At 50.6% G+C, this 12,355-nt stretch overlaps 1 protein-coding gene across 1 annotated transcript; it reads right to left on the bottom strand.

Annotated features, from left to right (window-relative positions):
• Positions 1 to 26: 26 nt before the first annotated feature.
• On the bottom strand, positions 27 to 5,594 carry LOC116995368 (potassium voltage-gated channel subfamily A member 6-like). The gene has a single exon (XM_033058048.1). It carries the CDS (start codon positions 5,592 to 5,594, stop codon positions 4,038 to 4,040), a length of 1,557 nt encoding a protein of 518 aa, XP_032913939.1. The 3' UTR covers positions 27 to 4,037.
• Between the last annotated feature and the right edge of the window lie 6,761 nt (positions 5,595 to 12,355).

Genomic DNA, 12,355 nt, shown 5'->3' with positions numbered 1-12,355 from the left:
AAGGAGATGATTTCTGCCCTGTCCTGCTTTGGTGCAAAACATCCTGTGGGAAAATTATCAGGGGGACAAACCATCACAAACCAGCCATAGGATCTGGAAGGATCAATAGTGTCTTCCACTGCAAAACAATTTCCTAGTGAGATTGCTGCAAGGGGAATTTCTGGGTCTTTAATGCAATGCTTTAGCTCGTATTCCTTGTCACCAGGCACCTAGATGACTCCACATTCCCAGGCTGGTTGCCCCTCAGCTCTCTGGCTGAGTGCTCAGATTGTCCTTCACACGCTCTCCAGCTCTCTGTGTGCGAGGATGGAGAAATAAAACCTCTTCCCATCCCCAGGTGTGCACTCCCCGCTTCCAAAGGCTGGAGGCTGCCCACCTGCAGTTGGACAGGGCAGCTGTGCACAATATAAGGTGATGGGGTTAGCTCCAGCGAGCAAACATCTGTAGAGATAAGGTGCTGCTGTCTGAACACAGAATATCCGAGTGCTTTCACTTGTAGCCACAGTCAGAGCACGGAGAGAAACAGTCCGGGAGGTTGTTATGGAAACCAGTCCCTGGAGGTGCCTCCGTGGCTTCACAGGGATGTGCTCTACCTTCCAAAGGAAGCAGGTTTGCATTTCCAGCAGCCAGGGGAGCGCTAAGGGCTGAGAACTCGAGGTAAGGTTTTTGAAAGCATCTCTGTGATTCGGTGGCACGAGACCTCGGGTAAAGTCAATGGCCCGGGTGCCACCGTGTCATCTCAGCCACGTGAAAAAAAAATCTGAAAGCAACCTTGAAAAATGACACATTCCACAATTTGTGATGACTCTGGGACTTCACTGCTTTTCAGGAGATGCTTAGAGAAGGATTTACATGCCCCAAATGAGTCCCAAGGCTACAATTTCCACGCTTCTGTTGGCGTTCTGTATTTCTCTTAGACCCAACACAGAAAACCCTGGGAGCAAACACCATTCCTGCTATTTTCATGTGCACTTTTCAGAGCTGACAAACGTGGCTCACAAGAACTGCACAGAGCTGCCTTGCTCACCACAGAATTCTTTTGCACCTTGGGTATGATCTGCAGGCAGGAGATTCCAAAACCCACTAGAAACTCACTGCTGGATCCCACCTGAGAACTTGCACTGCTGGATCCCACCCAAGAGGATCTGTGTAAGACACGCTGGGGTTGTGCTACCAGTGATGTGCCTCACATCTCTTTCTCTTGCTGGAGTCTCCCTGCCCAGCTGTCTGTCGTGCTGGTCAGGAGAACAACCTGTTCTGGGCAGGGAGGGCAGGGCCAAGGGGGCCAGGCCCAGGGGGAGACACAAGCACAGGAATTTTCTGACGTAGGCTCAGCGTGTCTCGTGACTCCTCCTGAACTCGTGTTCAACCTGAGTTTTTTATATCTTACTTTGGGGGAGCTTTTATCAGCTGATAGACTCAGGCATAAAATATCCCCAAACATGGGCATTCTGCTGGGAGAGGGCAGCAGCCTCAAAACATCCCTCTTAAATAGCAGCTTCTTTTGCTAGTTTCTAGCAACACAAAATTTGAAGAACAGTCCTTCTCTTGGCCTCACAGTAAAGATTTCATTAAGGTGACTCCAAAACACAACTAAGAACGCCACCAAAACTAAGACACACCAAGAACTGGACAGCTTTTACACAAAATCAACAGAGATGCCACCATGCCCCTCAGTCCCACTTATTCACCAGGACAATTTACAGCTGATTACATACGTCAAGGGATTCAGAATGGCTCCCAAGGCTCAGACCTTCACAAACCTTTGCCTCAGTCCCATGAAGCAAAGAGAAATTAGGGCTTTATTCAGGCAAACCCCTCTGAGTAATGAGCCCTCACCACATCAAACTTGTGTCTCCCAGTCTGAGACAAGTGGCATTTTCCTACTGATTTCAGCAAGAGAAAGAGAGCAGAGGTTTGAATATAATGATTGTGTGCTGACCCCAAGGGAGATCCCTGCACACTGAAAACATCTGAGAAGGCAACAGGACTCCAGAGAAATGGAGTAGTCAGGATTTGCACAAACAAATTCTACCACATGAGCAGGGCCAGGATGGAGAGAGGCCACAATAAAAGCACTCTAGGTACGGAACCGTATCTCAAGACAATTGAAAGCAGGCAGGGTAATGAAGACACAAACAGATCCCACCTCACAATCATTTCTACAGCCAATTTTGACTATATTAACAGATGGGGCTCTGAGCAACCTGGTCCAGTGGAGGAAAGAGATGATCTTTAAGGTCCCTTCCAACCCAGGTCATTCTATGATTCTATGACATGCCTCTAGCATTCCGAGTCTTATGGCTGAAAAGCACTATATATATATATATACAAAATCTATTCTCTGTATTTTTGCACCTTGGCATTGTGTCTGGTTTATGTATTACACATGTCCCATGCAATATGTAGTACATTCCAATATGCATCTCATACAGTATGGTGCAAGGCATTAATGGCTGCCTTTGCTTTCATACACATGCAGACGTGTGAATGCAGAATAAACACTTAGAATTAAAACAAGAAGGACTTTTCCTTGCAGGAAAATCTGCCAGTGGAAATCTGAAGCATCCATTTCCCTTTCTCTCCTGCTGGCAGAAACATTTTTAAAGTTAGGTGTAAGGCAGAGCTGACTGAAACTAATGAAATGATCTGGGAAGCAAAACGTGCATTTGAAGATAGAAATCTCTGGTCCCTTGGCAAACCCGATGCTGCAGGCCAAGCTATGCATATTTTGCATGGTTGGCACAAATTGCTCCCATAAAACCAAGTGCAAAAACACTGCTGTCCCTCCTATCCGTGAAATACCAGGAAGAACAAAAGCATCTCTTCAGGGCTCGCTGTTTCTCCCCTCATTCAAAGGGTCTGGAGGATGCTGCTGGCTTTGTGCAGACAGCTTTGGGAAGTTTGTATCTGTGCCAGTCTCAGTTTCAAACGTTGACACGCTTGCCCTGGGGCACTTTATGCCTGTGACTTGCTAAACCAGCACGATCCTCGCACAGCACAGGTGCAAAGCTGTCTGTGGTCAGGATTCTTCTGCCACGTCAAGAAAAAGCCAACATGCAAACTTCCCTCAGCTACACAATCACAGCCCAATTAAAAAAAGCAGCGGAGTCAACTGCTCTCACATGCCCCAATACAGAGCTGGGTATCTGAAGCACAAAGTACATCTCATTAAACGCTATTGTGTGAAGATGAACTCTGCTGATAACAAATGTATTTACTCAAACACGCCTTGCATCAGAAGGCACTTACCACTATGGAGATTAAGTTGGTACTATAAAAGCCAATTAACATCAGGGCACTGGCATAAATAAGGCTGAGACAAGCTCAAAACACAGAGAATCTTCACCAAGCCTGTTGACTGCTTAAAGCCTGTTTTTGATACATGATGTATGGTCACAAGTAGCAAAGAGCTTTTAGTAGATCTATGCACCTTTTATTTTTTGAAACACAAACCAGGAGGATCTTTTGGCATGCCAAGGGTTGCAAAGAAGGCAGGCATCTGCTTGCTGGCTTTCCCCTACAGCTGCAGAGCTCCCTGTGATCCTGGCTGCAGCGTTTCCATTATTCAAAGGCAATGGCATGGCAGGCGTGACTGATCCCAGCCAAGGGCACTGCGCTGGCACGGGGACTGAGAGCACGGCTCCAGCCAGATGTTTGTAGCCCCTTTAACTGTTTACTCTGCTGAACGCTTCTGCTGAAGTAGTGGCAAGGACTTCTCTGCTGGTGGAGTAACAAGACTTGGTTTTGGAGCAAATGTTGGATTAAAGCAGTCACCAAAAGCAGAGAAAGAAATGCACAAGAGAGTGGGGATGACAGCTAGCACTCCACGGAATAAAGCAAGAACATTTCTGGCTGCACACAGTAATGAGAAACAGCAAATCAGGCCAGAAGAGCCCATTATCACAATCATTCTGTTTACGGTATCACAATTCACAGTCTGGCATGTAAATGCTGAATAGATCCAGCTGCTCATAGGAAGACAACTGTAACAGCAGCTTGCAGCTCCGTGTCTGGACCCAGGACAACAACACCCATCACACCTCTGTCAGCATTTTCTTCTCTTTATATCCCTGGTTATTGGGAGGAATGAAGTTGGAATATTTCATGGACTCCAGGTCTTCTGCTTCCAGGAATTCAGATTTGCTGAGGGACTGATTGCTGTCCCCCTTCTTGGGCTCAGAGAAGGGTGACTGTTGCTGGCCACAGGTGACGTGGGTGTACTGGCACTGCTCTTCGTGGTCAGTCTCTCGGTGGTAGAAGTAGTTGAAGTTGGACACGATGACAGGGACAGGCAGGGCAATGGTGAGCACACCAGCGATGGCACACAAGGAGCCCACAATCTTGCCACCAATGGTCATGGGATACATGTCCCCATAGCCCACGGTGGTCATGGACACCACTGCCCACCAGAAAGCATCGGGGATGCTGGTGAACAGCGAGTCAGGGTCATCAGTCTCTGCAAAGTAGACAGCGCTGGAGAAGAGGATCACCCCGATGAAGAGGAAGAAGATGAGGAGGCCCAGCTCCCTCATGCTGGCCTGGAGAGTCTTCCCTAAGATCTGCAGCCCCTTGGAGTGCCTGGAGAGCTTGAAGATCCTGAAGACTCTGACCAGGCGGATGACTCTGAGGATGGCCAGGGACATGGCTTGTTGCTGGCCCCCATTGTTGCTGCTGCTCCCGGGCTGCTGCTTCTGCTGCTGCTGCTGGGCCAGCTCGGTGCCCAGGGTGATGAAGTAGGGGATGATGGCCACGATGTCGATGATGTTCATGATGTTGCGGGAGAACTCGGGCTTGCTGGGGCAGGCGAAGAAGCGCACGAGGAGCTCGAAGGAGAACCAGATGATGCACAGGGTCTCGATGAGGAAGAAGGGGTCTGTGAAGAAGGGGCCGGAGCCGGCGGCGGGACGCAGGGGCGGGGGGGTCCCGCTCGGCGGCGGCAGCGGCGGCAGCAGCAGCGCCTCGTCCCCGAGCGGCGCAGCCTCCCCGAAGCCGGGCTGGGGGCCCTTGGGTTCCTGCCGGAACTCGGGCAGGGTCTCCAGGCAGAAGATAACGATGGAGATGAGGATGACCAGCACGGAGACGATGGCGATGGCCCGGGCCGGCCCGGAGCTCTCGGGGTACTCAAAGAGCAGCCAGACCTGGCGCTGGAAGTGATGCTGGGGCAGGGGCTTCTCCTCCTCTGGGATGAAGCCCTCGTCCTCCCGGAAGGTCTCGATAGCCTCCTGGCCCAGCTGATAGAAGCGGATCTCCTCCAGGAAGATGTCGAGGGGCACATGGACGGGCCGGCGCAGCCGCCCCCCGGACTGGTAGTAGTAGAGGATGGCGTCGAAGCTGGGCCGGTTGCGGTCGAAGAAGTACTCGTTGCGGAGCGGGTCGAAGTAGCGCACCCGGCGGCTGGGGTCGCCCAGCAGCGTGTCGGGGAAGATGGAGAGGGTCCGCAGCTGCGTCTCGAAGCGCAGCCCCGAGATGTTGATCACCAGGCGCTCGCTGCTGCAGCAGCTGCCGCCGCTCCGCTCCTCGCCCGGCGCCTCCGCCTCCGCCTCGCCGCCCGCCCGCGGGGCCGCCAGCGCCAGCGGCTCCTCCGCCCGCATCCTGCCCGCTGTGCCCGTGCCCTGCTGCCCCTCCTGCCCCACCGCCTCGCCCCGCTCGCCTTCAGCGCCCTTCGCCCGCCGCCATCCGCCTGTTGCGCCTCGCTGCGGCCGCGCTCGCCCGGCGGCTCCGCGGGGCTCCCGGCGCGGCTCCTCCTCCGGCCGCGGGGCTCGGGGCACCGCGCTGCTCCTGCTGCTGCTGCCGCGCCCGGCTCCGCGCTGCGCTCACACACACACACACAGACAGGCGGGAGGGAGGTGCGGGAGCACACACGCTCGGTGTCACACACGGACACGCGCAGGCACCCGCACGGAGACACAGACACACAGACACGCACGCCGCGCCAGCGCCGACACGCTCGGCTACAGACGGATGCGCGCACCCGCCGACGGGGGATGCTCGCCCCACCTCTCCCCCCGCCCGCAGCACGCAGCAGCCCCAGCCCGCCTGGGTTTGGGGTGAGACCCCCGAGCGGCTCTCCGGCAGGAGATTCGCAACAGCTGGTCCAAAGGGCGGCACCGCCGCCGCCCTTCTTTCGCCCACCTCTCCTCCCCCTGGAATGCTGCCCTTGTCCCTTCAGGCACAGCCCTGCCGGGGCTGTCCCACCCCGCCGGCTCCGGGCAGGGCTCGGAGCCCAGCCGTGGGACCGGGCTGACCTCGGTGCTGTTCCCGTCCCCGCCGCAGGCTGGAGTTGACCTTGAGGCAGTCACTCCGTGCCTGTGGCTCGCGGACCTCCATTTATAAATGTCATTGCCGTGATGCAAGCGCGGCGGTGGCACCGGACCATGCACAGATGGAGACAACCTGTCACGGTAAACAGTGCAATCGGGGAAAGACACAGGTAAATGCAGTTTCTCTCTCAATTGGGGTGGATCAAATTTGCCTCTTCTCCCACATATCAAACTCGTGAGCTTGCTCCTTTTTTCCTTTTCTTTTAGTCCACCACCACACAGTCAGCACTAAGTCTCCCCAAAATCAGTATCTCCATTTTACAAGCAATCAGACCACCAGCTCTTTTGGCTTTAGAAACCTGTGGCTTGCCCCGTTCCTGTCACGCTCGGCATTTGAAAGCGGAGAGAAAGCTCACGACCGTGTACTTTCTCCTGAAACCACGCGAAAATGGGGCTAACAGGTGACTCTGCATCCATCCTTCCCAGGACAAAAGTCTGCCTTTCCCTTGAAAGCCCTTTGTCGGTGCTAAATGTTATTAACCAGGCTTTTATCATCGCAGCATCTGATGCCTTTGCTGGCTGCAAGCCATGTGCTTAGCCTACACCATCTCTTAGCAGCGCGGATCTAGAGGAAAACATTCCCCTTTTTACCCCTCCCTCCTCCTAACTAGCTGGCAATTCCTGGTTCAGGCTCTGAACGTTTTGACCAGCTGACTGTGGCTGCTCTCTCTGGCTCTGTTCTCAGGAAGAAGGTGAGCATGATTTCAATGTCACTTAATCCCCTTTCCCTTCTTACTCATTAGCACTGAAGACAGCTGTTGCAAAAGAAAGCATATATTTTCATTTATGGGGAGATGGCTGTCACAAGAGGAAGCATATTTTTGTTTTGGATTATACATAATTGGGGTATGACAGCCAGACGAAAAAGACTTTCCTGGAGAATATACCTATTCTTAAAAAAAATAAGAAAAAATCTATGTTTGTCCTTTGTAATAGTAAAATGCTTCTTGCTGAAATTTCTTTTCAATTATTACAATGAATTATTCATTCCTGGGATTATTTGAATCATAATTATGATTTATTCATTCGCAGGGATAACTATTGAGAAGTCTTTTCAAAACAGCTTTCGGGAGGGATGGGAAAGCTCCCGAGGTTTCTGAGAGGACACACAGGGCATGTCTACATGACCGAGCTCACCCTGTGCTGGCTCTGAAGGAGCGAGCTTCAGTCAGCAGAGCAGAGGCAGCGTGGAGCTCCAGCACGTTTTGCAGGACCATTTTCCAGCCCACACTGACATTCCAAGCTGCCACAGCTCCAGGCAGCTGAAGCACTCCTCGCATCCCTCCCCATCCCATCCATCCATCCCCATCCCCAAGCAGGCATCCGGGCTGCTCTGCACCACCTGGCCTTGCTCCTGCCAGCCCTCCAGGAGCTGCTGTCCCTGCTTTGGGAGCGCTCACAGTGCCCCTAAGCTCGGTATTACTAAAGCCAGGAGCCCTGGTGGTGCAGCACAGCTCCTGGCTGCTCCCGAGCCGCTCTCACCGCCGTGCCTGTGCAGCCACACCCCTCACTTCTATATTAAGAGGCGATGCCAGCTGCCACAATTCAGCCTCCGTGCGGATCCTGCTGGGCCAGCAGCTCCCATGGCACGCAGTTTGCAGAGCTGGAGGCAAGGAAGAGCTGGAGATGTCGGGAGGGATAAGAACAGCATTCCCAAAAGCCACACTGCTGCACCATAACGCTCCCTGGAGAGGTTTGGGTGCTGGCTCTGAAGCCACCTCAAGGTGCCTCTAAGCTCCTCTTTGAGTGGCTGTGCTCACATCTCCAAGCTCAGGTCTGGCACCTTGCTGTGGTTCAAGAGTTTATGATGACCGCATCCTCCCACAGGCTGTGCTGGTCATTAATGCCAAGGTGCACAAAAATCCCTTCAAGACTCATGGGGAAAATCGTTCTGACTAGCACAGGACACCCAATTCTGGGCTCTCATCCTACTCCAAAAACTGGAGGGACGTTGTCCTTGCAGGCCTGGTCTCTACAGGCACTGTCAGTCTGCACTACAGAGTTCAGTTTCAACCATTCCCTTGGATGCACCCCCAAACATGGCTCAGCATTTTGGGTAACACTGCCACCCTTTGGATTTCCTTTAGCTCCCTTTCGCAGGATTTGATCTGATCAGCACTGCAGCTGCCAAGAAGTTGTGTCTGTGTAGCATTTTCTTAGGAAAGCCAAAACCAGAGACCCTCACTCCAAAACTAAGGTATCCCAAGTGGAATCCAGGTTTGAGGCTAGGGCATGCAAAACTTCTTAGCCACTTCCTTGTCTTCCTGAATTTCCCATCTCCTGGAACTTTCCAATGCTCCTGTGCTACCCCATCTTCTGCTCCCCACATTCAGGTACTTTTCCCAGTTATGGAGCTTCTCATCCCTATAACCCTACTACAGTTTCTTCACTTGCTACTGCAGCCCAGTAGCAAAATACTTTTCATATCCCTTTTCCCAAACTCCTTTTGGGGCTGAAAGGCTGCCCAGTCAGTGCTGGAGATGCTGGCTGACCACTGGGCCTTCAGCTTGACATGCTTTGCTCATGTGACATCTTGTAACACTGACCCCCATCCAATGAAGAAACAAGAACACCGACCTTCCACACATGCAGTATATTTTGGTGATCAATGCGCCTCTAAAATCATCCATCAACACCTTAATGCACAGCCTGGGAGGCACAACAGAACCTCCCACAGGCTGGAGACCCTGGGGTAGGATTCATTTCCCAGGAGCCAAAATATTCCACACATCAAAAAAATCCCCACAGTCTAAAAAGAGCAATAGACAGGGGAAAAAAAATTTAAAAATGCAATAGCTGGCAGAGCATCCCTATTTGAAATGGTAATTTACACTTATGCACAGTACCAATTACAGCCAGCTTCATACTTCCCTTCTTACTCAGAGCCATAAATCTATAAATGAGAGTGCTGAACAGGGGAGGGAAGCAGAATTAGCTTGAGCCCTGGAGCTTTTAGGCATACCACTCGGAAACAGGAGTTCTCCTTGTTTGTTCTCTCACCAGAAAGCAGGAGAAACCTGAAGGATGTTTATAAACATCTTTCCAGGCATTAGAGAATCAGCTGCTGCGGCATCAAATGTTCATGGTCAGATCCCTGAGTGCTTTCAGCCTCTTTATTCGAGTCCAAGTGAAGGCCTGGGTTTGAAACATTGCTCTGCATCTCACAGAATGCCAGACTCACTTAGGATAGGAAAAAGCAGTGATTTCACTGCATATAGGGCAAGGAAACCTTGGCTTTCCTATGTGTTTTACACTCCAAGAGGGAAGAAAATACACAAAGAATTCTCAATTTGTGTAACGTGCAGATCTCAAAGCACCAGACAGCAACAAGGAGGGTTGGGGCATCTAACAATATTCACGTATCCATCATAATTTCATGCATCATCACAATGAGCAGGGATAAAAATCTCAGTATTCTCAAAATAGAAATAACCCTGTTTATTCTCTGATGGGAAACCATCCATCCCAGTCCTAGAATCATAGAATGGCCAGGGGGTTGGAAGGGATCTTGAAGACAATCCTATTCCAAACCCCTGCCATGGGCAGGGGGGACATCCTCCCCTAGCCCAGGCTGCTCAGAGCCCCATGCAGCCAGGCCTTGAGCAGTTTCTATCCTGCCCTTTGAAAAGAGTGCTGGTGCCACTGCTGACTGATGGAGGAATAATTGCACTTCCATGAAGGGAAGGTGACAGTCACATTTCCTGGATCAACCCGAACTATCCCTGGAACCGCTGTCCTTTCTGTGTGTTGAATGAGGACAGGTTCTCCTACTGGCAAAAATATAAAAAGGTATAACTAAAGATTTTGTCTACAATACTGAAATAAATGGAGGAGGGGAAGACGGAACAGGTTGTACCAAAAACTTTCACACAAATATTTCCTAGCTTTCAAGTACTTCTACTAACCTAAAATACCTTTCAATACTGTTTTGTCTTGAGTTTTTCCCCAAAATTCTATCTACAGATGAGTAACTTTTAAACATTCCTTTTTAAATCCCTTAAGTATTTCCCATGTAAGATGTTGGATTTTTTCAGATGCCTTTCCCAGAGAGATGCTGTGGATGTACTTCAGGGGCTTCATGCTTCTGTTTATCACAGGAAGAAAAATATTCTGGCCTGTCAGAGTTTTTAGGTTCACAACACTGCCCTGTGGTGTGTGAGCAAATGAATGAGTGTGACAGACAGTGACAGCATTGTGCAGACCCCTCACCAGGGAAGCATGGAGGGTTTCACAACTCTTTGCCAGGCAGCTTAAAAGGAATGAGGTGTACAAACACTGTGTCAGGTTTTGCAGCATCAGATGCAACTGCTTTGACAGCTCTGTTCATTATTAAGCTGGACTTTGTCCTCTTGTGGGTCTATTCAACCCCTTTTGCTCCTTCACTCCAACATTCAATTTCCATTAATTTATTTCCATCCTAGAGGCTCTGAGGTGGTCCCAAGTGTTTATCCCTCCAACCTGTGCCTCAGCTCCTGTCCATGTCCCATCCTCCTTCCCATCTTCTATCTTCTCCCAGCCTTTCAGTTTGCGGATCTATCCTTTCTCTTTCCCAGTTCCTTCTGCTCCTAATCCTTTAATTTAACTTTGACTCACACCAAAACCCCCCTATTTCAATGAAGCCCTACTTCCACGTAAGACAAAGGCATGATTTCCAAAATGACAAGAGATGCTTGAGAATTCTGCTGTACCATTTGGTCCCTCTACATCTGGGTGCCCATCCAGTGCTTCCAAATGCACAGTGAGGAAAATTATTTTAGCCCAAGTCCAGAATGCCCTTGCAAGGAGTCCTGGTTAAGAGCAGGTTGTACGTGGTGCCAGTGGCACCTCTGATGTTTTTAGCTGATGGTGCAATGTTGGCTAAGTGGCCCAGGAAATGATCAGTGCCTTCTACTCTGTGTGAGGGGATGTGGAAGGGGAAAGCTTCTGCTTCTTTCAAGCAACCAAATGCAAAGAGAGATTCTTGACAAGGGCCTGGAGTGACAGGACAAGGGGCAATGGCTTCACACTGACAGAGATGGTTAGATTGGATATTGGGAAGGAATTGTTCCCTGTGAGGGTGCTGAGGCCCTGGCACAGGTTTCCCAGAGAAGCTGTGGCTGCCCCATCCCTGGCAGTGTCCAAGGCCAGGCTGGATGGGGCTCTGAGCAACCTGGGATAGTGGAAGGTGTCCTGCCCATGGCAGGGGTTGACACTGAATCATCTTTAAAGGTCCCTTCCAACCCAACCCATTCTGTGAATCTGTGGTTCTATGAAATGTGATAATAAAGGGAAAAATAGAAAAGCACACAGAGACAGAAATGACAAACATAAAAATTTTTCAGTCACTAATTTCAGCGGGTAAGATGAGGGCAATGACGAACAGGAGGAGTTGTGACAATTGAGTGGGGGGGTCTGTGAAACTGTGGAAGACCTGGGGAGAGTTTAGGAGCTGCTGGCCACTTAGAGCATCCCTTAACAACCACCCCTGAGAGCTTAGGGTCACCCAGGAAACTTCCACTGAGGGCATCTCTACAGGCACATGCACTTGCAGCCTGTTTAAACTTCATTAAAAAGATAAACAAAACCAAAACTGACAAAACCCAGGGGAAAACCAAGCAACAGCAGCAAAAGAACACCTCAGCTGTGAAAATTTGTTACATTAAATTTGTTAGTCATCACAAGTTCTAACAGGCTGTTAGATGTTGCCTGTATTGCAACAAAACTCACTTTATTTTATGCTACCCTGTATATTATTGAGAGGAAACAATAAAGAAAGATCCTATGAGATTTGTACTGCTCTGATGTGAACTCTCTGTTGCAAGGGAAGCCCCCAGCCCTTGTGTGTCATGCATCCATCCTGCCCCCTCTGCCTGCCCACAGTCTCAGCCACAAAGAGGATTTGGCCTTCCTGTAACCCCAAATGGCCCTTCACAGGGATTTCTGTTCACCCTTGCAAGTGATGAGACTTCCAGAGGTCAGCTGGCTAAAAAGGGCCATGTCCCCACCTGTGTTCCATCTCTCACCTCAAGCTGCCTCTCCTTCCATCCCATCTT

The sequence above is a fragment of the Catharus ustulatus genome, chromosome 4, assembly GCF_009819885.2.
Source record: "Catharus ustulatus isolate bCatUst1 chromosome 4, bCatUst1.pri.v2, whole genome shotgun sequence".
NCBI classification, from domain to species: domain Eukaryota; kingdom Metazoa; phylum Chordata; class Aves; order Passeriformes; family Turdidae; genus Catharus; species Catharus ustulatus.
The sequence above is the reverse complement of the archived record's forward strand: the minus strand, read 5'-3'. Positions and strand labels throughout refer to the sequence as shown.